This window comes from Lonchura striata, chromosome 10 (genome assembly GCF_046129695.1).
Source record: "Lonchura striata isolate bLonStr1 chromosome 10, bLonStr1.mat, whole genome shotgun sequence".
NCBI lineage: Eukaryota > Metazoa > Chordata > Aves > Passeriformes > Estrildidae > Lonchura > Lonchura striata.
The window spans coordinates 2,912,779-2,940,675 of record NC_134612.1 but is presented as its reverse complement, the minus strand read 5'-3'; the positions used below and the strand labels follow the sequence as shown (position 1 = coordinate 2,940,675).

The window sequence follows — 27,897 nt, the reverse complement described above, 5'->3', positions numbered from 1 at the left end:
GCCCTTGGTTATGCTTAGCCTCTGTTAAGACTTATCATGCAAACACTATGAATGACTCCAGGTACAGAACAAAAAAAAAACCAAATCTGGCAGTGGCAGTGTGGAACTCAGTGGGAGTTAATTTACCTCCAAAAGTGAGGTGAATTGGCTCTTGTGAAGCTTCATGCTCTGTATTACAGCTGCTACATTATTCCACTAGCATAGCTCTAGGATCCCCTCTGTTCATTTCAGTATGTTTTGAAATCGCATCTTTAATTTCATCCATTCTTCACAGTTGAGCTCTCTTGTTTCACCTTCAGATAATGCCTTTCCAAAAGCTGAATGTTCTTCTCTTCTGATCATACAGGGATTTAACAGAATTTATACAGAAATTTATATAGAAATCACACAGGGATCTCACAGAAGTGTATGGAATTGATTATATGTTGTAAAGTCTGGCCCTGCATTGCAGTTGTTGAAGGTGGAAAGGACCACCTTATAATAATCATTTCTAAATCACTGTATATGTGTTTGTCTTTGAAGAGTAGAATCTGTTTACTGCATAGCTTTGCACTGAAGGTTTGACTGGTTTGTGTCAGTCATGCAGAGAAGAGGTTCCCTTTTGCCATTCCACTGTGAACCTGTCTTCTGATTTTTTTCTTAAGAAGCATGATAATGCTCGTCACAATATAAAAGATGATTTAGCACTACATGGTGCCTACATGTAAAAGTTCCATTTTTCTAAGCAAGCTGAAGAGCATCAGACTGATTTGCCAGTTGCCAAAAAGCTTAAAAGGCTTCTGTGAGAATGTTTGGGAGACTGACATGAGCCTGGTTTTGTATGAAATGCAGCCCTCTTGATTGGTGTAGGAGCAGATGTGGGAGAGAAGCATGAGTGTCATGAAGATATAATTAGAAGGCTCTCAATGACTGTTTGCATTTCTGTTCATCGTTATATCTGGTAGGCACTACAAAAATAACTTGCAATTACCTTAATTTCTTACCATATTTTGAGTGTGCATCTGTTTATAAACAGCTTTCCATAACCTATCGTGTGTTTAATTGATTGCTTCTATTTCAGAGTGCCCTTCCTCTTACAGCAGTGGTGAGGAGCTGTGCCGAAAACTGGAGGAACTACAGCAATTTCTGAAACAAGAGCCAGAGCATGAAGAGGAAGTAGATATTCTCAACTTTAGCGAACCATTAAAAATAAACATCAAGAAAGAACAGGAGGAGAAACAAGAAGAGATGAAGTTCTACATGGCTTCCTTGCCTGCATCAGAGTTTGTGAGGGACACTGCTGAGAAGGTAATAAGTGAATCACAAAGCTGATTAGGACTGTTGTTAAGCTACTTGTGCTCTTACATTTATTTAATTGAACTTCTTTCATCTATATAGGCCTCAGGACTTAAATTAAATTTTTTTATACATGCCCTGGAAAAATGGGACCTTCTGACTCAAGACACACAGCTGCCAGTTCTGGAAAGGAAGAATGCCAGCTGGGAGCTCATTTCAGACTAGCTGTTTTGCAGGGCTTAGTACAGAAAAATCATCTTGAAAGGCTAAAAGCAAGGATAAATGAGGGATGAGGAGCACTAGCACTGAATTCTTCCTGTCTTATCATGTGAAAGATGTGGACTTGTTGCATGGACCAGTGCTACATAATAGCAGTTCCTGAAAAGGGGTTGTGGTAAAACTCCACAGACTTCTCTGCTGCTTGGGTTTCTTCCTCCTGTTCAGTTCAGGGCAGGAGAGGTAGGTTTTCTGTCATGGCAACAGGAGAGGAGACTGACTTGGCTTGTAAGAAAGAGTGTTTTTTGTTGTACCAGAGCAGCAGGAGGGGTTTGCATGGAGCAGTTGTTGGAGAAAGAAAGGATCCCTGTCCCCCCCTCAGCTGCTGACAGCAAGGGACAAAACCTTGGTTCTGCAGTGAGTCTGGTCTCTTGCTACATGGATGACAAAGGCATGGGCACAATGAAAGTGGAACTGAGGAATGAAACACTCTTTTGGGGTGGAACTCCTGTGCCAGCAATACTGTTTAAAGTGGTTTCAGTGGCCATAGCTGGGTGCAGGAAAGTTGATGAGTAGATGGATTGAAGATGTGTACAGTTTTAAAATGGAGCTTCTTTTCTCAACCCAAAGATACCTAGTGCAGCCTGGGTTTTGTATGGACTTTCTGAAACATAAACTAAAATCTGTTCTTGTTTCTTCTGACCTTCAGAGGCATTTCTACAAGCTGTGCTAGTTTTACCCAGATTTTTTTTAAATTAAGGCTGAGATTATACTGCTTGACAGCTCTATATGTCTACTTGCTTCTCATTCAACCACCCTTTGTAATAGGGTTTTTTTCTGTTAATCTTATCTAATTCTAGTACAATGGGAATTGTGGTTTTTTTATATACTAATTTTTTTTATCTCTTCTATTTTATAGATAGGGATTTCTTTTCAACCTGCTGAGGTACAAAAGAATGTTTATGCATCCGTAATAGAAGATATGATTTTAAAGGTAAGAAATTACTTTACGGGAAGGGCTTGTCTGTAATTGTATTAACTCAGCAATTAGGAAAAAAAAATGGAGCAGCTTTTTTAATATGCATTTATCAAATCAAAGCCTGTCTTTCTGCATGAATAGATAGATACATAGCTGCCCAAAGAGAGCTATACATTTTTGTGTGGATTTTCAGTTTTTTAACTGATCTGTTGGCTTGGACACAGAATAGTGATTTACAAATTTTCACCACAATGAAGATACTGACTCATCCTGTGATTTTGAAAGTACCCCTTGCTTTGTCCTTCCCTTCAGAATTGGGTGGGAATCTTTCAGTTTGTGTAAGGCTTCGTTGTTTCATACAAGGTTAGCTATATTTTCCTAAATACTCCTTGATTACTTTGACCAGGTCATCTCTGCTGGGAGACTGCTGAATTCCTGTGGAGAGTAACAATTCTGCCACGTGTGAGAAACTATTTCTCTATCATAATCACTTCTGGAAAAATAGAGAAATGGTTTTGCACCAGAGTTTGAACAGCAGGGATCTGGAGTTCTTGGGTTTGGACTGAAGGCCAACACAGATTATGTCTAGCAGCACTCTGGTGTATTTCATGCCAAAGATGATTTTCAGGGTTGTTTATACAGACTGCAGTTTATCAGAAGATGAGATTTACAAAATCTATTTGATTCCAGGTGGCACATGCACTCACGTGCATGCCTGTGCTGTGCTCCCTTCTACTTGCCACAGTACATCCATTTATAGACACAGATTGTAGCCATCAGGTTGCTCCATTATAATTGTAGTTATGCCAGCTTTCTTCACTGAACATTGCAGAAACCTCTTCTCTGGTTTTGAATACAGCACAGAAAGCCAAGAGCCTTAATTAGTTTTTGACTGAACCTTGTTTAAGCCAAGTGTTTGGCATATGGCTGCTGGGAGGTTCCTGTAAGGGTGTCTTGACAGAAGCCTGGTGACCACAGGGAGAGGCTCCCAGGAGAGTGTCTGCAGTGTGCCATGTACAGCACCAGCTCTGGTGTGTGAGAGTCAGGGTCCTGAAATGCTCTTGGAAGCTCAGGCTCTGGAGTGCTTGATCCACCCTGCTGGGCACGTACAGCTCTGCAGGTCTGGAGGGAAAGCAGGCTGGGCAGTTGAAGCCTGAGCTCTATGCACATCTGTGTCTCTTTCTGTTAAATAAACTCATGTCTTAAGTAATAAAACTCACTCGGGTGTCTTGAACTGCCCTGTGCTGGTCATTTGAAGATTGAAGCCAGCCAAAATTTTAGCCAAAATCTTCTACACTGATACTTGAGCAAATAGCAAGTTCCTTTGCTCTTTTTGTCATGCTGTCTCTTGTCTCAGGCTACTGAGCAGCTGATGAGTGATATCCTACGGCAAGCACTCGCTGTGGCATACCAGACAGCTCCTCACAACAGGTACAGCTCGGGGCTGCTTTGCCACCACTCACACCAGCACTGAGGGTGGAATGGCTTGGGGAATTTAGTCAGGCTTTGTGTGGCTCAGACCACAAGACTGAGGGAATTTATGGACTGTGCTCTGAGAAGAACCAAGCCTTAAGAAGGGTTTGTTATTTTGTGGCCCCCTAGTGCAAAAGGATGGGAACATGAACATTAAAAACCAAGGCAGGGTTCTCCGGTGTTGCCATGCTCAGAGGCAGATGATCTGTTTCTGCAGAGCCACACTGGAAGGACCTGCTCACTCTTGTCCATCTCAGGTTGCTGTGTAGACAGCTTAGCCATGGCCTGCTAGAACTTAATCTAAATAATCTCTTTATTTTACTAATGCACACTTTTCTGCCTCAGATGTTGAGTGAGTTTTATAGAATCGTAAAATGATTTGGATTGGAAGGGACCTTAAAGATCTTTGTGTTCCACCCCCTGCCATGGGCAGGGACACCTTCCACTATCTCAGGTTGCTCCAAACCCCATCCAACCTGGCCTTGGGCACTTCCAGGGATGGGGCAGCCACAGCTTCTCTGGGCATCCTGTGCCAAGGCCTCACTACCCTCAACAGTAAAGAATTATTTTTTACTATCTATTGATTAGGCCACATTTTGATTTCTGTTCAGCAGCACTATTTGAGATAGCTTAAATTGATTTTAAAAACCCCAAACACTATGAGAAAATGCTCCATTTAAATATTCATTTGTATGCAATATATAAATATTTACGTAATATGTTAAAATATATACGTGTTATATGTAGAAGTACATACACAAAGATTATGCTATACAAATTCAGGAATTCATGCTTTAGTATTTGATTTTCCTGTCCCAGTGCCCAAGAGGTTTCTCCTCAGTCATTTGAGTGGCTTTTTTGTGCTGTGATATTTTAATGCTTTCCCTGCATTGCTCTAACACCTGCTCTTATATCCTTTTTTTGCTTTGATTGTTATTTTTGACTTGCTGCTTTATGGACATGTGGTTTTTTGTGTATTATAATAGCATCTCTGATGCATTCCCTGCAGGACTCCAAGAGAGATCACAGTGATGAATATTCACAAAGCCATCTGTAATATTCCCTTTCTTGACTTCCTCACAAACAAACATATGAAGATACTAAATGAGGAGCAATGAAATAGAGCAGAGAAGGTGCTACAGGAAAGGTGGATTTATGACTGAAGTTGGGCTGACAAATCCAGTATTTCTGTAGGACACTATTACATTTATAACATTGGGCTACTAGATTGTTACCTCCAATTAAAGATGCACCTTAATGCAACACAATGATGCTCTGTTCCAAATCAAGTTGTTAAATGTCAGTGTTTACTTGGTAAGTGTATGTTCAGTGGCTGAACAAACATTGTCAGTTTGCATCAAGTTGCTAGCTGTGAGAGACTCCACAGGCCTGGTCCCTCTGAGACAGCTCTGCTGGTGAGACTGAACTGGTTTTTAAGATGAGAAATGATGTTTTTTAATGCAGTCTGCATACGAGTTGGTTTCCCCATGCAGTGAGCAGGGCACTTGCTTTGGCACTCTGAATGTGGAAAAAGTCAAAGGCAGCTCTTTAAGGTGGGCCATTTGAGTAGATGGGTGGATAGGTGTGGATTTGAGGGAGCAGAAGGCTTATGGCAGATTTGGCCCTTCTTGCCTGAGCATGATGTGTGTGACTGAGAATACAGCTGGTAGGTTTGTCAGCAGCTTGCTCAGCTAAGTGTCACCTAACCAAATTCCTTGCCTCTCTAGAGGAGGTGTCAGGTGCCACCTTTTTTAGTCACCTTGGAAAGGGCAGACTGGCAGATCCTCAAACAAGATGAACAAACCACGATCAGGGTTGGAAAGATTGGACTGACCACTTGTCCTGCATGGGAAAGGAGAGGAGCAAAGACAATATTTGGGGTTTGTAGGCTTGGGCTGGCTGAAACATGTCACTTGTCCAGCAAGTGCCTCCCTGGGCTGCCAGGAGGTTTGAAGAGTGCTGGAGGGCAGATGACCAGTGGTGTTGTACGAGTCTTAATGTTGTAGCAGCGTTCACCAAGTATCAGCCTGAACTGTGAAGCGCTGTGGGAGCAGCACTGCTTTGGCATAGGTTCTGTTCAACACAGAGAGGCCTGGTGGGATCAAAAATTCAAAGATTTGCTGCTTTTGGGGAGATCCTCTGATGTCTTGACTGCAGGAAGAAGTTCTGCTACTAACTCCAGCACTTACCTGTCTCAGGAACACTGCTGGTGAGGGAGACATGTCTGAGCCTGGCTATCAACACCTTGCTGAAGAAAGCTTCGTTGACAACATCCTGACCACCCCACATCCACCACCCCTTTGTCCTCCCCCATGGGTGCTTGCTGGTAGTGTGAACAAGCCATTGTGAAGTTGGTGGGACTCCTGTGGGACTGTTGTACTTTCAGTATGCTTGTTTTGTCTGGCAGTGCTGTCATGGGTGGAGCATGGGCCAAACAGCCAGAACCTCCAGTGTGCTGATCTTAGCTGGGTCTCTGATCTGCTGCATGGCCTTTGATTTAATCACTCTGTGCCTCAGTTTCCCCATCTCTGAGCATGGGGAGCAGGATACCTACCTCACAGGGGTGTACTGAGGCCTCGCTCTTGTTGGTGCGGTGCTTTGACAATACAAAGCCTTTTATAAACATTAAACTACAGTTATCTTTCTTGACCTGGGGTTGGAGCAGAATGTTATCTTTTGGTGCTTTTTTGGGGCTAGAACACAGGCAATGGTAACTACAGTAGTGTGCAGGAACTGTGAAAAATGCTTCAGTTAGAGGTTTCAGACTTGGAAGGAAAGTAGTATAAGTTTGATGCAGTTGTTAAACTGAAGAAAGCACTGTGTACCTCAGATGGGATGCCACCTGTCTTCTCCACCTTAAATAAAACTGGGGTCTGCAAGAAAGCCCCTCTCAGTTCATCTAACAGCTAACAGGGAGCTGCAGTTCTGTTGAATAAAAGAGTGGCAGAACCTGAACCCTGAATCTAGGAAATGGGACCAATGGATGAAATCCAAACAGCATTTAGAGAAGGACTTAAATGCCCCCTAGGAAGGACATTACAGATGCTCTGGATTCAAAAGCTAATCCTGGCTTGTTGGGGTGAGCTGAGTGCAGGATTGCCTGTGAAAGGAAAGGGCACAGCTTAGCCCTGACATTATCAGTGGAGGTCAGTGTGACGGAGTTGAGCAGCAGTGATTACGTTCCAGCTCAGTGTTGAGTTGGGAGGAATCCAGGTAGCTGGGGAGCTGCAGACCCCTGCTTTGTAGGCTGTAGTGAACTTGGGGTCTGTACTGCTTTCAGGCACCCCTGTGTACTTCATGAAAGAGAAGGGCATTTTCACATCCCTGTCGCTATCACGACAGCCTGCAGGTTCTGTGGGAGCAGCCTTGTGGGCAGACTTAGTCGTGCTCTGATCTGCAATGACCTCGAGTACTGTGCAGTTTTGGGTGCCACAATATAAAAAAAGACATTAAGTTACTGGAGAGCATGCAAAGGAGGGCCACAAGGACAGGGAAGAGTCTGAGGGGAAGCTGTGGCAGGAGCAGCTGAGGTCACTTGGTCTGTTCAGCCTGGAGGAGACTGAGCAGAGACCTCATTGTGGTCTTCAGCATCCTCCGAAGGGGCAGGTACCAATCTCCTCACTCATCACCAGTGACAGGACCCGGGGGACTGGCATGAAGCTGAGTTAGAGGAAGTTTAGACTGAACATCAGGAAAAGATTCTTCACCCAGAGTGTGGCAGGGCACTGGAACAGGCTCCCCAGGGCAGTGGGCACCAAACCTGAGTTCCAGAAGTGTTTGGACAACGCTCTCAGACATGTGGTGTGACCTGTGCAGGGCCAGGAGTTGGACTCGGTGATCCTCGTGGGTCCTTTCCAACTCAGCCTGTTCTGTGATTCTGTACACATGCATTTCCAGCCCCTGCCTCTTGCAGGCTTTGTTCTGGGATTCTGATAACACCCAGAGCAGCTTTTGAGGATGCAGGAGCTCATCTTTGGGCATCTGTTTGCTAATTGTGGCTTCTTTGCCTGTGTCCTGCTTTTCTGTGAGGGATGGAGTTTCAGAAAAAGTCCTGAACCTGGCCCTCAAGCAGGCAGGTACAGAACCTCTCATTCTTAATGGGGTTCTTGTAGTGGAGATCTATTGCTACATTTCTGAGCAACCACAGGTTATTCTCCTAGGAGATGCTATATTAGTATATAAAGTTTGCTGAAGAAAAATAAACTGTTAAAAGCAGATAGAAAGTGACACATTTGTTTAGTTCTTCAGATGTAGGAAATGTTTGCAACAAGTTCTTTGCATTTTGAATAGTGGTGGGAGAAAAATTTGTTGGTGAGAAGTTCCTGTGGGAATTGCTTGGAGATAAGATGGAGGTTGTGAAATTTCACACATCCCTTCAGGTATTTGTGGAATGCTACAGATGCGGTGTGTTGAAATGTTACAGTATATTTCTCTGGCTTTCTGAAGAGTTAAAGATCTCTTTATGAATATTGCCCCTATTTGTAATGCTGAGTGTTTAAATCCTTCATGTTATCTGTATTATACTGTATAATTGTGTAATATACGTATGTTTACAATAAATTCTTTTATTAGCTGTGCTAGGATTGTCTTGACTGTCACCTGTCACTCAAAGTTTCTCCAGATCCACAGATATTTTTGTACTCTGTGTATTCAGAATGTCGTAATTAGTTCTGGATTCTTATCCATAGGAATTGATCTGAAGGAAAAGGTAATTTTCCCATTTTCTAGTTATTTTAAAAAGCTCCTGGTTTTGGAAGCTGGGGAAGGGGAAGCCAGGAGCTGAGCTCCTCCAACCTTTTGTCTTCCAGAGCCGCCTGCTTAAATAGCAAGTCATTGGTTTGTGTGGAAGACTTTTCAAAAGTAAGGTGGGTTGAGGTTGGCCCAGCCGCTGTCACTCCAGAACTCGGGAGAAAGTAACATGCCTCATGTGGGTGAGGACAATGTAGCACAGAATCACTGAGTTTGGAAAACACCTCTAAGGTCACCAAGTCTAGTAGTGGCTGCCAAGCCCACCGTTAACCATGTCCACAAGTGCCACAGTATGGGTCTTTTAAATGCCATCACAGATGGGGATGCCATCACTGCCCTGGGCAGATCAACGAAGTCAGTAGATAAAAACAGACATGTACTGGTTACTGCCATAGGCAAAACAGGCTTGACTTGGGGAAAATTAGTTGAACTTATTGCCAAATAGAAGATGGATGGTGAGAGGCAAAGACAAAAAAAAACTAGCCAACCCCCCCAGTCCCTAAAAAAATGGGGAAAAAGCCCCAATAAAACCCAAAATGCTCTCCCCTCGACTTCTTTTCTGTTGTCTTCAGTCCTTCACTGCCAATGGTGGCCTCCTCCCTCCCTCAGGCCGGCCCCGGCTCCTCTGATGGCTTCGGGGACCGGCGGTGTCCGGCACGGAGCAGAGACCCCCTCACAGAGACACCCCCTCAGCTTCCTCCCTTCACAGAACTCTCACAGAGACACCCCTCCTCTGCTTCCTCCACAGAACTCTCACAGAGACACCCCCTCAGAGATTCTCCACAGAGACCCCTTCACAGATATTCCCTCACTGCTCCCTCCTCTCACAGAGACCCCCTCACAGAGGACTTCCCCCTCTCCACCATTTGTCCCTCCCCTCAGAGACCCCGTCATGGAGAGCCCTCCACAGAGATTCCCCTCAGAGACCGCCTCAGACCCCTCCACAGCGATTCTCCTCATGGAGACCCCTTCACAGAGGTTCCCCTCAGAGACCCCTGATGGAGACCCCCCCACAGCTCCCGCCACCCTCTGCCAGCGCTGGGCACCGGCACTTGGCACGGGCAGGAACCGAAAGAGTAAGCAAAGTTACCAAACTTCTGCGTTCTCCCTGCCCTGTAGGGAGGAGCCGAGTGTCTGTGAACAGTCGGACGCGCCGTTGTTTTGGAAATGCTGCACAGCACCATCTTAGTGCTAAATGCCACACAAGTGCCTCCTGCCCTGGAAGTAACCACAGCCTTTCTGGGTTGCATGGCACCAGCAATCCCTTTGTGGCAAACCAGGTTGGTCCTTACTGCAGTAACCAAGCTAGAGGGAACGGGTATGACTAAGGTAGAGGTTTGCATCTGATGCTTCGCTCTCAAATCAGTGCAATGCAGAGAGAAACGTGCAATTTATGAAAGCAAGAAAATCAGAAATGTGTTGCTTGGGAATTTTGCTAGTTCACAACAACTCTCCTGAGCAATGGTGTATTTCCCCCACCAAAGCTTACACTGAGCCTATGGCAGTGCAGGTATTCACTGCTCCCTGCCACAAAATTCACCTTCAGCATCCCAACAGCCCAGGTGTCAGCAGGATTAAACAAAACAAGCAGGTTCAGTGTCATCCTAGAGGTAGTAAATTCTAAAGTTACGGGTGTAAACCCTTTTTAAAGGACATTTCTTTATGTGTCAAATAACCCTTACTTGCAGTGTGATTCAGTCGAAAATCCTTGAAGGACTTGGACATGGGCCCAGAGCAATTGGGAAGACAAATACTAGTGTGAGAACAGTGTTGGAAGCAATTCTGGCGTCACGACTCCCTGGAGCCGGCAAAACTCATGTAGATTTGACTTCTTCAGAGCAATTTCGTGTGATACCTTTCAATTTGGCTGAGGCAGGCATTTTTCATACAAAATCAGGTAAGTTGCAGACACTGACAGCCAGTGGCATCACCCTAGACCTTACAGTGGTAAGTACCTGCTCACTTTTCCTTCTGTTCATTGCTCATGTACATTGAGCAGCAGCTCAATGTGAGCTTGTGAGCCTTTAGCTTTCTCCTGAAGTCTTTTGAGGCATAGCTAGAAGAGCTATTGCACTGTCTAGGGAAGCTGGTTGTATCTTCAGCACTTTTACTGTCTGAAATGTTCTTGGGAATAACTGTAAAGCAGTGACCTCTTTTAACATTCAATGCTATCACCTTTTCCTGTGATCTGTGTGAGACGGCAGAGTGAAACTGAGGTGAAACTTAACAGGGCACAGTGTAGAAAATGCAGAAAGGCTCTGCAGAGCATCAAAGTGGATCCAACCTCTGCATTTCATAGGGAACGTAGCTGGGCCACAGCTCTGAATGTGCCTTCAAGCTGTCCTTGCTGGGGGCTGTGCCTGGGGGAAAGCTCCAGGAGTTAGGACTTGACTGCTGATGGCTCTGAATGCATCCTCATGCCTTGTTTGGTGTCCAGTGTGCCCTACTGTCATGCAGTGACAAATTGTACTGCAAGGTTGAATACCTAAGGGTTGTATTTTACAACAAAAATACCCAAGAGAACAAATAGCCAAAATACATTTTAATTTATTAAATTAAATTCAGTCCATTTGATAAAATACAAGCTTATATTACCAATTTGTTTAAACATGGATCACATTTTTTAAGAAATACAGTCAAATAAGAAGAGATAATAGACAATTTCCTTTTTACTTTTTTTTTCCTTGTCATTAATAAAGTCCAGGATTGAAATGAACTTAAATTGTTTGAACAAAACTGTTAAAAACATTATAAAGAGATTAAACAAGCAGATTGAATTCTTAGAAACATCTAACATGCAAAACTCCTTTTAGCACAGTTTAAATGCTTCAAATGAATTTCCTGAAAAATTATTTTGGCAAGCACTGGGATTACTGCAGGTTTCTCCAAGGATGAGTGTGGGAAGAGCCATCCCTTGTCCCAGCCAAATGCAGCTTACTGCAAGTGCTCCCTATTCTGGTGGTTGTGTTCGGTCCCACTGTAGAGAACAGGGATGGCACCATTAAATTCTCACATAATGCAGTGAGAAGATGCTGTCTGCATGTATTGCAAGTACAATTCACATGCCAACAGCCCAAAACTTGTTCTTATGGGAATTACAGTAATGCATACATTTTAGCAGAATCCCTGAAGTTCATTAAATTTATCTTAGACTTCAGCTAGTAAGAAGGTTAAGATAAAATCCTCCTGTGTAAAAGTCTGTTTTATTACAGGTGAATGAGTATCTGATCACTGTTCAAGTCTGAGGATAGTTTCCCTTGTTCTGGACAACACATGTGTTGCAAACACAAAGTAAAAGTTTTTCAATTTCTTTTTCCAAAATAATTAATAAATCCATTAAATAAGCGGTAGACTAATTATATTGCATAAGTTATTGAAATAGAAATTGTAAAGTCTCGATGAACAAAGGCTAAAAAAATGGTTTCTCAAAACACATGTACCTCAGCAAAAGTTAAATGCACAGCAGTCTAAAAAAATCAGCTTCAGAACAATGACACTTGAAACGGCCTATCTTAAAAATGACAGATGGCTTACATTCTACATTACATTTTTCTTTAAGAAGAATATCTAAGTAACATTCGCTTGTGGTTGCTCCTAGCATTAACATTACCAATATACAGGCGATAATTTAGGAGTTTCAAGGCAATATTTTCCACCTTGCATATGCAAAGAGTTAACATTTATTAAAAGTATAAGCATATCCTTTTCATTAAAGGATCACAGATTGCTTTAGGTAAAATCCATGTACAATATTTACAGTCACCCTAACAGCTATACAAGTTATGTAAGTATCTTAGATCCTCTGGAGGAGCCTGGTGGGTGCCTGGCTGTATCCATGCACTCCTCTCCAACCAGTATGGTGCACTGCTGTCAGAGCTGTCTCCTGGAGTTCAGTCCTCTCTTGCTCCTGCATCAGCTCTCCAATTTTGGAAACATCCGGCTTCCCAGCCTTAAAGGCCCAAGACACTGCATGTGCCAGATGTATTTTAGAATTCACTGACGCTGGCTTCCTCCAGCTTCTAAAACAACTTTGGAAGTTCAGACCAGCCCTTTGAAGCTGTGCTTTCTGGTGATGCCATTTGAGGTCCTACTCCCAAAACCCCTCAAGAAGCTCAGAAGTCAGCCAGACTACTCCCTGTTTTTCAGTGGCCTACTTGGAGGGTGTTGCTAAATAAAACTGGTTTGGGTTTTAATTATCCATCCTGCTTGTGACTGTTTTCCCTCCTACCCTGTGTATTTCTGAGTAGGGATGTTGCCTGCAGTCCTGCCTTTGCTGCCCAAAGCCAATCTCCTAATGTGACGCCAGCTGGCATAGCAATGAACCTGCTCCGGTGAAAAACTAGGTCACTCCTTGCAGCGTGTTCTGCCAGTCCTGAACCAAGTGCTTTGCAGTTTGTTGTGTTAACAGAAAGTGTGTGTGCATATCATTAATCACTGGAGCTGCTTTTGATAACACACGTTCTTTGATCTTAACACTCCTCATGAAAATTGCATAGTGATACATCTTAACAGAAACTCCAAGTTTAAGCTGCCTGGGTGTGAGGAGGGTCCAGCTTCACACATTGAGGATCCGTGATGGTGCCTGGAAAACAGCAGAAGGGTTGGGGGAGAACCTGGTCTTCACCTCTGGGATCTAGTGGGGTGAGGAAGGGAGAAAAGCACGTTAGTGTGACACAGGATACAACTGTCGAGTTTGAGGGGGCTGGGGTGTTGTGAGGATCTATCTGCTCTCCCTGTAACCACACCCAGGTGTTAGCCCATGGCTGGGCATCAGAGAGATTGGCCTTGCTGTACAGGGTGATTCAAGGGCACGTGTGATGCTAGCAAACACTCTTCAAGCATCACAACAAATTCACTGCTGGATGGGTGCTGGATTTAAGCGAGAGGAATTACAGTGGTGTGTGTCTGGTCCTTAAGCGTTTGGAGAATGCCATCCAGGCTCCATCAAAATGTTCCATTGCAATGCTTTATGGGGCCACAGTCCAGGTCTGCTGTGAATAGAGGTGCAGGCCTGGAGGATCCAAAGGAGAAAAACTGGCTACTGGATGTGCCAGGCTGTTAAACTGTAAGGACTTGGATAAGCATGTCAACTTCTCACGCCTGGAGGAAAGGCAGAGATAACAATGGTTGCTTTCTCTGATGTCTGTGGAATTAGAATTTCATGCACTATGTAGCCCCTGTAGTTGTACTGAAGCATGAAGGACACCTGGATGCTCCTGTCATCCCTAATGCTGAAAACTCAAAAGATTTTATATAGGACTGGCTGTAGATGTGGATCCAGCCCAGGACTCGAACTGAAACTGGCCATAAAACATAAAAGGGCCTAAAGCTCTGCTAGGTATGCTGATGGCACCATCCAAGCAGAGAAAGAAGTGCAAAACAGGCAAAGAGAGTATAGGGAAAGCTATTGATCTCTGGTTGATGTTGTTTCATTGTTCTGATTTTTCCATTCCTCTGGGGATGCATCTGACATACTAAAGAAGAAGTGCAATGTTACAAACAACATATGCACAGCTCAGTGGCTGGGGAGAACCAGCAGCCTGAGTCCTACATGTAGGTTGTCAGGACATACCATAAACCTGATTCTCATATGTCTGGCAAAGCCAGGGACTTCAGGTGAGAGGGAAAATCCTAATGGCCAGGTGTGAACCAATCTGACTTCTCTTTGGACTGGTGGCTTCTTGGCACCATCTTCACTCCTGACTACACCTTTGCCAAGCTGTCTGTTAGAGAGACTGTAATGGTGCCCTGGGGCTCCAGATGTGGGACCTTTGCTTGCATGGTTCAGAGTGCAGTGGCCTTGGTAGCCATGTGTTTGTGTCTAGGATTCTAGTTTTCTCCTTCCCTTCCTTAAGAACTGGGATAGGGACCTTCAGGGATCTTCTTTGCATTCTGTCTGACAAATTGGAAAACACTCTATTTTTACTCCCTAGGGTCAAAATGCAAAATTAAATTAACAAGGGTAAAATACAAAGTTAAAGGGTTAAAGGCAAGGTCTATCCTCATCGCTGTACCTCAGCAAACAGCCCAGACTATTCAGAGCAAGGAGGAAGTTTTGGTGAGATTTGCAATTTCTGTTTTGCCTGAGGTCCCTGTCCCACTTTCAGCAGAGCTGGCTATACCCATCATGAGCCTTGTCGCAGCAGTGTGCCAGCAAGCCTCTGTGGAGGAGGCACTTGACTATCTGCTGATTAAACACTTCTTCCTTGTCTCCTCCAAGGCAAAGATTTACTTTTCACATGTGGCCCTGGAGTAGCTGCTGTTACCTCTACTGGCATAGCACACTGTGGCTGGGGAGTTCAGCCCTGGCCCTGGCACTGCATTCTGAGTTATTCAGTGCAGCCTGTGAACAATTCCTGTGGCTGGCTGGGAGGTGCTGTTCTCTTCGGTGGTCTAATGCAAAAAGTAGCTAAAACAGAGCCTTGTCAGTGAGCACTTTAGTTTCTTCTGGGGATGGGGAGTGTGAGGCCCCATGTCAGGGAAAATGCTGAGCACAGAATGTTTCCTCATGGGATTTTCAACAATATATGTATTTCACAACAAGAAAATTATCTTTGCTGATATAGAGAAACTCACAGAAGAAACTGTAGAAACTCACAGGAAAATCCCAAGGAAGTCTCAGAGCTGTGCAGCTTGTGTATTCATCACAGCCATGTTGTTCTTCTTGGCATTCATAGTGGGGGCAGCTTCTGCCCACACCAGCAAGGGAGAGTTTTGTGCTAGCTGGGCAGGTGCTGTTCTTTAGGCAGTGATCTGCAAAGATTCCGAGGCAAACACCTGTGCCCAGAGGCCAAATCTCTCTATGCAACCCTGGTGCTAGTCCCCACTGACTGCTGAAAGTTAGTGCAGGAGGTGTTAGCTGCACCTCAGGCACAGAGAGGTGATGGCACACGCTTTGTACATACGGTATCCAACTGAGGGAATTGTAAATCTTGAACTTTCTGTCATGTAGTTTAAAATCTTTGTCTTGGGTTGAATTATGATCAGTTACAGTATGACATTGTCTAGCATGCCTTTCTGATGGCCACATAACCCAATGGGTAGTGACAAAACAGTTGTCAATGAGGATGTGGCTTTACCCTACATAGACCACAGTGATCAAATATGAGAAGTTTCTGATGTGCACTTTGGGCATTATTCACATTGACTTTAGGGTTTTTAAAAACTGCTAATTACCTTAAAGTCTGCTTTGTAGCTTGTCTCTTGAACAAAATGGTCTTCTGGGATAATGAAGCCTTGTTTTGACTTTATAGGCTTGGATGGTTTTGCTCCAGTCCATGGGCGATACTCTTGTCTGAAATGAGATTGTCAAGACAGAACTCATAAAAGACAACATTATTACAGGGTACTTCTGCTCAGAGTGGTTGCAAAGCCAGAAGGCAAGGTGGGATACAATCAGCTTGCAAGGCTGACCTTGTTCTGAGGCGTACCAAGAATAAAAGAACTGAGCCAAGCAGCCTGTTTCTCTCAGAAAGCCCAGACTGAAAGATGGAACAGGCACAGACTGGGCTAACTGGATTCTCTGTCTTAACTCTTTTTTTCCTACAAAATGTGCTCCCTTCTAGAGGTCATTGATGCTTCCCTGCTGGATAAGAAGTCAGGGTTATTTTTTGAATGCTAGCCCATAGACCACTTACAATGTAAAACACTTTCTGGCACATTGGCCACTTACTTGGCTGTGGCTCTCTTGGCAGCAGATGTGTTTGCCAGTGTGTGCTGAGCTGCACAGCTGTGGCAGCTCAGTCTGAAATGCATCCAAAGGGAGACACCGTCTCAGCTGGCAGATGCTTACGTTGATGATTTTCCTTCAGATGGGGGTCATGCTTTAAATCTGCATGAGGATGTCTGAGAAGGCGTTGCTTCTCCAAAGGATCATCTGAGAAATGGGAGCAGAGACTGCACTGAGAAAGGGGGAGCACCTTTTGAGAGCACCAAAGAACAGCATTGCAGGGTCTGCTTAGTTCAGCTGCCAGCTCCCTTCTGCAGCATTCCCTCTGCTTCTCTGCACCCCTTGTCACAAACAGGCCTCACTAATGCCCTTGCCTTTCTGGACTTTCTGGATGCTGCAGTAGCAGCCAGCTGAGCTGTCTTGTTGCCCAGAGGAAGCCAGAAGTCTGCTCTGTTTGTGTGTGTATCTCTGGCAACAAATTCAGGCAGCTTCTGTAGCAAAAGGAGAGGTGACTAACCGAGATGTGATAATCTTATTTTCATACCCTGGCATGGTTCAATAACCACATTTTAATATCTACTTATATACAAGACCAAGGGGTAAGACTGAGACTTGTTCTAATGTGTCAGGCTTATCTTTGATCACAGGCTGAGTTTCGTTTTCCCAAGCATGCATTTTGCTATATTTACAATAGCTGTAAATTCCTCTTTTAAATATCTAACTTAAAGTGCATAGGTGTGTAGTGTTCTTTTAGAATGTGTAGATTGGACTTGATCCTTTTGGTGTATTATGGATAATGTCCCATGGAAGAACTTCCTGGTGTTGGAAAGCAAAGCCAGGCCCCTGTCAGGGCTGTCTATGTTGCATTGCAAATCTTGTTTATAATCAGTTTGCTCTTGCTGTCCTGAGCTGCCACCTTCTGCCTTCTCTGCCCCGTGCTGTTTGGGCCTGCTCAGGCAGCAGGTGAGTGCCCATGCAGCTCCTCTGGTGCTGGTGGTGGCGTTCCTGCTCCCTTCCTGCAACACCTCAGGATAAGGCAGCACTTTTGAAGAAAGGTGATTTTGGCCAAGTAATGCCCCAAGAAGGCAACTTTTCAGCAGGGAATCCCAGATGTGAATGAAAGCAGAGTTAAATCTGACCTCTGTTCTGCTGTACAGCCAGAGGGAGGATACAACAATTGGGCAAAATACCAGCAAAATGGTACAAAACCATCAGTTACATCCCTGCAGTTTCTAGGAACTGGAACCTGCTGCTCCACATAAAGCCCAATTTCCTCAAGAATGCTGGTGGCATTGATTCCTAACCATTCATCCTTGTGCTGACTGGTCTCCCTGCTGCAATGGAGTGTGTCTCCAGCTTTCAATGAATGACTGTGCTGCCTGCCTGTGCAGCCAAGTCTGTCTCGATGCTTTATAGCAGATCATTTGCTGATTTGGCAGGCCCCCAAGAACAGTCCTTCTGGATCACAAGACCCTCATTTTGGCTGGAAGTCAAACCATTCTCCTCTCAGCCTGGATAGTCAAAACTATTTTTGAGGCACCTACATGCACTGAGGAAATGCTCCCCACAGAATCAGAAACACAAAGGCAGATTCAGTCATGGCCAACACAGAGCAGCATTTCTGATTTGGAACTGGGATTTTGCTCTGGGGGAACCCAGAACTCTGAGCCAAAAGTGAAGGGTGGAGCAAAACAGAGACAACTTAGGTTAACTCCTTTTGGGAGCTGAGCTACTCAAAACAAGGAAAGAGTATTACGACCTTTTGTCAAGAAGTGCAGCTAACTAAATTTGCTCTGCTTCTAAGCTTGCAGGACACATGTTCCTATCTCCAGCTGCAAAGCCAACAGTCAGAAAGAACATGAGCCCAAATATCAGTCTGGAGACTTGACTAGAAATCAGTCTTGGAGTCCTCAGTGAATCAATCTGATCAAAGCTGGGGGAAGAGGAATGACCTGTTTTTAATATTACTTAGTTTTAGATATCAAGTGACAAGATTAGTGACTGTCTTCCCCTTTGTACCCTGTGTAGTGTGATGTCCAGCTGCTGCTGGGAATGAATATGCAAGACTGGTTTTTACTGCTGGAGATGGTCATCTTCATCTTTCCCACTGCACTCCTCTCCTCCTCTCCTTGTGCCTAGACAGCAGCATTTGTTGGGTTACTTTGGGACTGCAAGGACCTGCAATGGAGAAAAGTAGCCTCCAGGTCCAGAACTTGGTGACCAGACTCTCTTGAGGTTCTGTTTTGTCCATCCATCTTGCAACCTAGAGGTGAGATTTTTGATCTCCATAAATAGAAATGAACTGGTGGTACCTGAAGTACTAAGCCATTGGGGTTGTGAAAGAGAAAGACCCCGCTGAGTAGCACACAGGCTTTAAAACAGTAGGGATCAAAAGGGAAGGGCTGGTTTTTGTGTACTGCTGTTTCTTTAGCTCACTCTAGGAATAATTAATAAGCAACTTTCTGCAAGTGCTTTGATCATATACATCACTGTTTTTTCAACTGTTTCTTTGCTCTTTCTCAAAATCAGTTAATAGAGCTCAGGAAAAGGCATTTCTTTTGTAATGTGTGGGGATGTGTCTGCAGGGGAAGGTCGGAATCTGTGCAGTGTGGAGAGGGAGGCTGGTGGCCTGCTGGGACAGTTTAACCCCCGTGGTGATGAGAGATGGAGCAAGTGGGAGTACAAATAATGTATATAGTTTAGAAACAAACTAACAAAAAAAAAACAACCAACCAAAAAAAAAAAAAAAAAAAAAAAAAAAAAAAAAAAAACCACTGGGGGCTGTTAATTACCAGGGTGTTGTGATGAAGCCCAGCATTGATGAGAGCTGTTTCACTGAGCTGCTGTTTATTTGCCACCTCCCCCCTGGGTGAGCAGGACTGCTGGTACCAGGCTGTTGAACAGCTGAGATAGGGAGCCAGGCAGGAGAGACAGCCCCACCACCATTCATAGTGTGGCCTTGCAGACTTCAGGGCATGATTTGGGAATGGTGGATTTGGGATTGGTCCTTCTGTCCTTTCCAACCACAGTGTCTGCTGCTGCAGCTCGAGCTGCTGGATGCTGTGAGCTATACAATGACCAGCCTATGTGAGCCTCCAGCTCTTTCCCCTTTTCATGTGCTCTGCTAATGTTTTCTGCTTTGCAGATAAAGCTGTCTGCAAAATCCTTTTTATTTCCCCAAAGTAGTGAAAATCTAGCCTAGAAAGCTTTGTAATTTCACCAAGGTGGAGGGCACTTCTGTTAGGCATAGGGAGGCACACAGTGGAAATCCCAACAGTGCTGTTTGCAGTGCTGAGCTGCTATTTCCATACAGATTTATCTTCAGCATTGATAGTCATACAGCACCAATACCAGAACAGTTGTCATTTTAGTACCTCATCTTTATGTCACAGTTTGCTTCGCATAATTAATTATCAATGGTGGTTCTGAGCCACTGCGTAAAATTCCTTATTTAAGAATTGGAGAAAAAGGCTCGTTCTGTATAGCTGACCATAACTCAGAGCTATGCTGCTTGACCTAGTCTGTGTTTATTCTTCTCCCTTCTTCCTTCTCATATCCAGCACACCAGTCAGAATTAAACAGCATAATGAACATTCTTCCAAATTTCCCTTTAGAAGGAAACTTGTGTGCACAGCTTGGGGTGTCTGTCATTTTCTTTTGACAGGACAAACTACTCTAAATGTCCCCTGGGGAAGTCAGACTGGTGTGGGAGAGGTTTTGGCCGAAGGAGTGGGGTGTGAAATGTCTGTTTGCAACACAGCCCTTCACAGGCTACTGTCAGGGCATTTCATCTGGTTTGCCCAAGCAGAGCTGGGTAGCCAGCAGTGCTCTCCCAAGGGACAGGCTAAGTCCACTGATTGGGAAAGACCTCCATAGTCAGGGAGGGTGCTATGATGTCTCCTGGCAAATGGAACATTGCAAATATTAGAAGTCATGGTCACAGTGAGAGTTCTGCATGACAAAGTCAGGAGCCCTCCTGGATAATGGAGCCATTAAACTGCTTCTCCTCTGAGCTGTGTCAGACACTGGTGGGTTGCCCTTCCAACCCTCAGACACAGAGGCAGATTGTGCCCATTCTCCTACCTAGACGAAGAGCCCAGCATGAGGACAGAAATGGGGGAAAGGCTGAAGGAGGGGAAAAAATACCGGGGAAGAGAAAAGACACGGCTGAAAGACAGACCAGTGCACAGGAGTTACAGAGGAGGAAAGCAGAAGAAGTCACTTGGGTATTTCCTGTCTCAACTCTCACCTCCCATATGGTCAGGCAGCACCTGGAGCTGTTCATAAGTCACAAGAAGGAAGCAACAGCAAAAGACTTGAATGAAAGTACAAGACAAAACCCCTAAGACTCAAACTCTTATCTTAGGGTGAGTTTTAGGACTTGCTTTGCTCACAGGTAGATGCCTAAGGAAGCAGCACTTACATTGGTTGACAGGACAGGTAGCTGCTTCTCTTTTATCAGAACTATGTGACAGGGGATGTGTGGGTAGGTCTGAGGGTCTTGACTTCTGCCATCCACCCATTTTGCACTCTTTCACTCTAACATAAAGGCTGAAAGGACTTTAAGTGGAGGAAATTCCTCCTACATTAAGGAACATCTTTGAATCACACATTTCAGTTCTACAGCACAGTTTGCACAACAGACACCCTCTCTATTCCCAGCCCCACTGTGTCTCTCCTCACATAGCTCTGTGCCCCTCCAAGCTCTCTCTGCCCCAGCCAGGCTATGCAGTGCACTGGATCCATCCCAATGCCTGCACCAAGCAAGCTTACTTCTTAAATAGCATAAAAATCAGGGGCTTGAGTATTAATTTCCCCAAGCAGCGAGATACTTAAGAATGTAAAGATAACTGTAAGCCTTGATTATAAAAGATTTACTGCTATTATTAAGGATAAGCATGCCTTTAAAGATCTTGCTGGATCAAGGATGGAGCTCCTCATACACAGCATTATTAACCCTGCCAGCTCAGGTGTGTGCCCTGATCCCACACATTCCTGAGCACAAGCTCAAGTATTTCTGCTGTTTTCTGCACAGCAAAATAATAAGATGCTTTTCAAGGTGAAGGAGTCACCACAGTTCGCTTTGCTTTTCTACAAAAGCACTATTTGAAGGCAGATGAATGTACAGGCAGCCAAGTAATACACTATGAATGCATCCATAGTTATGGGGAAAACCCTTTACTCTGTGGTATCCCTCCTGGTGGGGGGATGTCTGCTTCATGGTCATGGAATGGCACGTGCCGAGTATTTGTACAAGAAGATGGGAATTCAGATTGCTGAGGTATCTTCCATCTGCTATTCTCAAAAATCATGAGCAATGGCACAACAGACACCTTTCCCCTTAATTACTCCAACTCTTTATGAAGTTTCTTTTCATCAGAACAACATGGCTCATTCTGGGTGAGCAGGAAACCCTCCTGATCTCAAGGCCCCACTTTGGTGTTATGCACTGCTGTGCTTCCCAAGTGCAAACAAGCTGGGTGCTCTTGACTCTCACACCTGCTCAAAATACCTGTCATGGAAACCCCAACTGCAGAGACGGGGCTCTGCTCAGAGCCTGCACTGTGTGTGTGTGCAGAAATTTGCAGACACCTCCCAGTTCCCCAAGTATTACAATACAACTAAAGATGATGGGTAGGGGGAAGAGGCAAAACAACTGCTCACAGCTCTGGTGCAACGTTTTCACTTACACACCTGTTCTCCAAAAGCTGGCAGGTTACTGAAGGGAAAACTGATGTCTGTAGTGACTTATAGTGTAGCTAAGCCTTGAACAGGGTTCTCCTCCCAGCAATACTGGCCCTGACAGAGAAGCTGTGCCTTCATCCCTGTTGCCTTCTCACATGGTAAGAAGATGACATCCAGAGAACAGAGCCAGGTGGGGATACCTGCTGACAGCACCAGCTTCTCTCATCCCCTGTTATGGGAGCTAAGTAAAGCACTTCTCTATTTCTAGAACGTCTGCTAAATGCAATCAAGACCTAGAACTACAATTAATTGTCTGCAAAGCCAAAAGTACACAGCACCTGCAATTTACTGCTGAAGGGAGAAGTCACTTCCGTGACACCAAAGGACAAACCCTTGGGAAGGTGCAGAGAGGCCACTCAGCACTTTCTTCTGCCTCCTCCAGCATCAGTAAGGTGTAATCTACTGCAACCCTCCGCAGCAGTCCTCGGGATCTTTTCACAGTTGGAGCACATCCCATTTTAGGCTTTCAAGTGCAGCTTGTATTGATTTGCCTTAACCTGTGTGCCTGAGCTCCCACAATGCAGCCCCATTGGGTTTGACTTAATTTAGACCCTGCAAAACTGCAGCCAAAATTCAGGGACTGGAGGGAGAAAGAAGCTGCCCAAAGATCTGGGGACACAGGGCAATAGTTTGTAGGGCAGGCAGTTGTGCTTTCCTTCCACCTATTATTCAGTTATTGTTCCAAAACACAAAAAATCTTCGCTTCCTCAGGAGTACAGGTATTGCTCCAACACCCCCTCCAATTTCATCTTTACTCTGGCCATAGACAGATTCCTCCAGCCTCAGTGACTGATCCCAGAGGTTTATTTTGTTCTGGGAAATGCCAGGTCATGCTGACCAGCTTCACTATGTAGAGACAGATTTCTGTGCAGCAGTGTTTCCTTCTGAGTTTAAAGCAGAATGCAGAATGAAGCCTCACAGGAGAATTACACTGATACACGAAAGCACATCAAATGTGCTGAATGTTACAGGGGATTCAACACTACACTGGGTTGCTTCACAGAAACAAACACAATAGGCTTCCAGAGTCACAATTCCTGAATTAAAAAAAATCCCAAAGTACAAAACCTAAAGAAATTTATATCACACCTTACAGAGTGAAGCAAGAAAACCACTACTGCTATAAAAAGCATGGAGTGGATCATGTATCAATGCCAACTCTTCTGCATTGTCTTGTTCAAGACAGACTTGATTTGTCTTTCCCACTAAGCAAGCCCAGGCAGCTGCTGAGACCTGGCACAGTCACAAAGTACAGGTAGAGGCTACTGCCCAGCAGTGCCCACACTGCAGGAGCCAGTCCTCCAGGAAGAGCCTCCTGGTGCGTGCCTGCCAGCTGTGCACAGAACCTGCTGAAGCACCTGGAGCACAAAGGACTCAAATGACCCATTTCTTGGGAGAGTGGACACAGCTCCCCATGCAGGTAAGCCAGTCCTCAGAGCTGCCCCACCTTCTCACTGTTACTCCTGCAAGCAGAAAAGAGGGAATCTCCCTAATATTCTCCCAAGCAAGGCAGTGAGACTGTCTTAAAAAAACATGTGTTATCATACCTTTGCTTGTCTCCACCATTTGCTGCAAGAGTCCCTGTCTGCTTGTCTGTGTAGGACACTCTTCCTTTTTCCAATCACTCCAAAGACATCATGGGGTTCACCAACCTCCTCCTCAGGACACAAGAGGCCTTAGTAAGAGAAACCCCCTTGTTCTGCCTCTACCACAGGTGATGTGACTTCCTGCTGCCCTCGCACTTCTGGGGGAGTACAGTCTACAAGAAGTCGGGAGATCCCTGTTGCCAGAGCACAGTGAGGCTGTGTATGGCCACCAAGGGACAGTTTAATAAACAAGGAGGGGGTTTATGGTCTTTGATACAGAGAAGGATGAAGAATATCAATCCTTAATGGTGCTGGTCGGCTACTATCTGAATATTGGAAAAATGTTTGCAGACTGCAGTGCTGCCTTTGGAAAATAAGATGAGAGGAGTGAACTGTAGTGGTTTTCATGGAAATGTCCTTGTGGGTTGTGAGTGCTCAGCTTACCAAAGGTGGGTGTGCTGTGATCAGCCCTTCCCTGCTTCAGACTGTAGGAGTGCCATCACTGAAGCTACCAAATACAAACCCAGTACCCCGAGTGTAACTAATAATGAGTGTAACTCTGCCAAGTACATGCTTGGTCTTTAAAAAAAAATCTAAATTAAAATATACTCTTGGAGCCTGTGAAACTGTTGTGAACTTTTCTCCTGCTGCTTGTTGTGACGCCTGTGTGCTCAGTGGTAGGGCAACTTAAATGTGATGTTGTACCAGGTGATAATCTAAAGAAACTATGGGAATTACTGGAATAAGGCAAAGTGGTTTTACTTATATAGTTCTGTCTGCATCAGTTGTTTACTGTGCCTTCAAACAGCTAAAAGGCTTTATATGGGAACTTTTTTCTGGTGTGGCTGCCCTGGCTTGTGCCTCCACTCTTGTCATTAACTGCTCCTTCTTTCAGCTGTGAGTAATTCAACTACCTTAAAGTCTCACTTTTTGTAAAATTTAGTTTGGTTTGCTTGTTGGTATGTTGCCACAGTCCTGTGATCTGTAAACTGTTCTTTGATGACAGTAGAGAGCCTTGTGTAAGAACAGACAAGTCGGAGAGGAAGAAGGTGAGAGAAGTGACTGAGCACTCAGAACAGCTAGAAGAAAGCTGTGGCTCTAATGCAGGCTGATGCAGCCTTCCTCTCGAGTCAGGCTGAAAAGGCAGAGGAGGCTTCACAACGAGGTGGAGATGGATGTGTCTCTGAAAGATGAATTTTGCTAGTCTTGTTTGACACAGGCTTCTCTGAAGTAATTCCTTGCTGGTTTGAAACTGAAAAGTGCTTTACCTCAAAATCAATAATTACTCTGTGATTGTCCTATGAGATGTGGCAAAGGAGAAAATAGCACATAAATTTAAGCACTGCAGTTATCCTTTCAGAGTCTGCATGTTAACTGCACGTAGCTGCCTGTGCAGGAGGAGTGGGATAAGCAATACTGCTGTGCAGGCTGGTAATCCTCCCCGAGGGCCCCAGCTTGTCTTAAAAGCACTGTGATAAATAATCTAATGAATTGCAGTGATGAAGAGAAATTTCTCCTAGGTAGATAATAGGCAATAAGTGAATAAATACTTGTGAATCAGTTAGAATAAAAATAATTACTCTATTAGTATACCTCGCAGGTATATTAAAACCTGCCAAACATCATTATGAGGGAGCATGTGGTAACAACATGAAACTGATACAATATTCAACAGCAGTACTGTAGGAGCTGAAATCCCTCTCCTTCCATGGAGGATGTCAATAAGAACAGAAGCTGGGTTTAGGTGCATTCCACCTGACTTCTTGTTCCAGAAAATAAGCATCTGTAATCGGTCATACTGTTCAGAGGGAAAGGAAGACATCAGTAAGTCACTTAATTTTTAAAGGTTCTGAGACAAGTGGTTTGTGACAATTTTTTCCATTGCCCATTATATGACATAGGGGATATATCGTGCAAAATGTCTTCTTGTCTGACTAATCTTTTAAGGCTGTAATTCGGCTCGCCTTGAATGTCGCATTCCAGGAGTTTTAAAAGGAAAACGATGATGCCACAAAGAGCTGCGGCTCTTGGGCACGGACGGGACTCTGGCAGCTCCGGCTGTCGGAGGAGCCGTGTGTGCCGGCAGCGGGTGGGTGAAGCTGCGCCAGGGCTGGCACCACGGGTCCCAGCCCGGCGTGCTCCCTCCTCTCGCTGGGCGCGGGGCGCGCAGCGGCGCGCACTGAGGCCGGCTGCGCTGCCCCGGCCCGCGGAGGGGCCGCCGGGGCCACGCACCTGCCCGGGGCATCACAGACGCGTTTAAGGACCGCGCTTCCAAAAGCAAAGGCGGCTTCGGCGAGAGGCTGAGCCCGCGGGCGGGCCGGCAGCCCCCGTTCCCCTCCCCTCGGTGGCGGCTCCCCCGCACCGCGGCCGCCCGCCGGCATCCCCGCCCCGCGCTGCGGAGGAGCAGTCCCGGCCCGGGGCGGAGCGGGGCAGCCGCCGGGCCCGGTTACCTGTAGGAGGTGGTGTGGCCGCCGTCCGCCTGCGAGCGCGGCCGGAGCTGCTCGGGGCCGTCGGCCGCCGGCCTGCCGCCGCCGCCGGGCAGGGCGCAGGCGGCGCGTCCCGGGGCGGGCAGGGGGGCGGCCCCGTCCCTCCCGACGCCGCCGCCGCTACTGGCGCTGACCCAGGGGAAGTCGTCCCTCCTCGGGAGGGGCCACGCTCTGAAGTCCCGCCGGTACTGGGTCTCCGCCGCGAAGGGCTCTTCGGCGGCGGCCGCCCGGCTCTTCCTGCGGCCGCTCGGCTTCCCGGCGGCGGCGTCCCGCGGGCGGCGCGCCGGGGCGGGCGGGCGAGCGCTGCCCCGCGGAGGGGGCCCGCCGCGCTGGGGCGGCCCGTCCTCCTGCTCCTCGATGTCCGAGTAGTTGTGGATGGTGAGCGGCACCGAGAGGTCGGACTTGTCCAGCTGGCTCCAGAAGCGGGCCAGGCAGCATACCCGGCTGATGCAGGGCCAGGCCATGGCCGCGGCCGCAGCCCCCGCCTCGCCCGCAGCGGCGCCCGCGGCTCCGGCGCCCGCAGCCGGCCGCGCTCCCGGCTTCAGCCCTCATGGGCGGCAGCCCCTCCTCCTGCCGCCCCCTTCCCCGGTAACGACACCCCCGCGCCGGGATTACGGCCCGCACACGTGACCCGGCTGCCGGCGGGAGCCCCGTGCAGCTGCGGGGCTGGAGCGGAGCGGAGCGGAGCGGAGCGGAGCGGAGCGCGGCCGGCGCCGGCTGCGCCCCCCGCGGGCACCGGCGCTGCCCGGGAGCGCCGGAGCGCGCCCGCTGACGGCACCGGCCAGGCGAGGAACGGTGCTCCGCGCTAGCTGGATGGTACCGCTCAAGTGTACCTTCGAAGCGGCCGTAAACACTTAGAAAAGCATTAGTATGCGAAACCCGGCGCTTATAAAATGAATTATCTGGGTGGGAAACAGCAGCATTGCGATGTTGGTTTCCAAGAGCTTCGTAAAAATCCCCACCTCTCATAATCCCCCTCCATTTATATTAACAGTTTAACCAATTCAATTTTAAAATACTATTTACCAAAATCTGAGCATCTATTATATACCTCAATATAGGACCTACATCCTTTACTGTTTGGTGGAGACTGCAAATTACAGCTTTCCTTTCATATATTCAGATTCAAAACCAAACAGCCCTGGCACAAACATTGAAACAGACAGAATTACAACAGGAATAAAGTCAGGGTTTTGAAATTTGACATTTTATGGCTGGTAGCCACTTATTACATAATGCTCCTCCACAATTCCCCATTCAGTGCATTATTACAAAAGCTGAATCTCCCTAAGGGTCACCAAACTGAAATGCAAGGCTGTAAAACTGAAGAATGCAGATAAACTGATATGCCACCTATTGGAAAATCTTTTAAGAGGCTATCAGGACAGCCATTTCATTTCAGAATATAATAATCCAATTACAGGTGGTTATGTGATAAGTGAGGGGTAATGGCTTTGCGTTGAAAGAGGGCAGGTTTCGATTAAATATGTGAAATATATTTTGCCTAATGAAGGTGGTGAGGCCCTGGAACAGGTTGCCCAGGGAAGCTGTGGATTCTCCATCCTTGGAAGTGTCCAAGGCCAAGTTGGATAGGCCTGGAATAGCGGAAGGTGTCCCTGCCCATGGCAGTGGGGTAGAGTGAGATGATCTTTAAGCTGCCTTCCAACCCAACCCCCACCATTCTGTGGGGGCTTTATTAAGAAATGAATTATGAAATGG

General features: G+C 46.0%; 2 protein-coding genes across 9 annotated transcripts in view; one reads left to right on the top strand and one right to left on the bottom strand.

Annotated features, from left to right (window-relative positions):
* Nucleotides 1-8,521, top strand: part of YEATS2 (YEATS domain containing 2) — a 48,087-nt gene extending 39,566 nt beyond the window's left edge. For 6 of the 8 annotated variants that reach the window (XM_021555794.2, XM_021555789.2, XM_021555792.2 and 3 more), the window contains 4 exons: nucleotides 1,061-1,287; nucleotides 2,411-2,485; nucleotides 3,828-3,901; nucleotides 6,142-8,521. In XM_021555794.2, the coding sequence (XP_021411469.2) occupies nucleotides 1,061-1,287; nucleotides 2,411-2,485; nucleotides 3,828-3,901; nucleotides 6,142-6,292 (527 nt within the window). In that variant the 3' untranslated portion in view covers nucleotides 6,293-8,521. Of the gene's footprint in view, nucleotides 1-1,060; nucleotides 1,288-2,410; nucleotides 2,486-3,827; nucleotides 3,902-4,952; nucleotides 5,212-6,141 lie in introns of those variants that run through there. The other 2 variants (XM_021555788.2, XM_077785563.1) reach the window with 1 other exon arrangement.
* Nucleotides 8,522-11,221: 2,700 nt separating this feature from the next.
* On the bottom strand, nucleotides 11,222-26,686 carry MAP6D1 (MAP6 domain containing 1). The gene is made up of 3 exons (XM_021555818.3): nucleotides 26,143-26,686; nucleotides 15,869-15,986; nucleotides 11,222-13,325 (listed from the first exon to the last, which is right to left on the bottom strand). Exons 1-3 carry the CDS (start codon nucleotides 26,640-26,642, stop codon nucleotides 13,248-13,250), a joined length of 696 nt encoding a protein of 231 aa, XP_021411493.2. The 5' UTR covers nucleotides 26,643-26,686; the 3' UTR covers nucleotides 11,222-13,247.
* Between the last annotated feature and the right edge of the window lie 1,211 nt (nucleotides 26,687-27,897).

Coding starts and splice junctions, on each gene's coding strand:
- MAP6D1 (XM_021555818.3), bottom strand. CDS start 26,642: ATGGCCTGGCCCTGCATCAGCCGGGTATGCTGCCTGGCCCGCTTCTGG. Junction 15,987..26,142: donor GGCCACACCACCTCCTACAG/GTAACCGGGCCC, acceptor ATCTCATTTCAG/ACAAGAGTATCGCCCATGGA. Junction 13,326..15,868: donor GCTACAAAGCAGACTTTAAG/GTAATTAGCAGT, acceptor TCACCCCACTAG/ATCCCAGAGGTGAAGACCAG.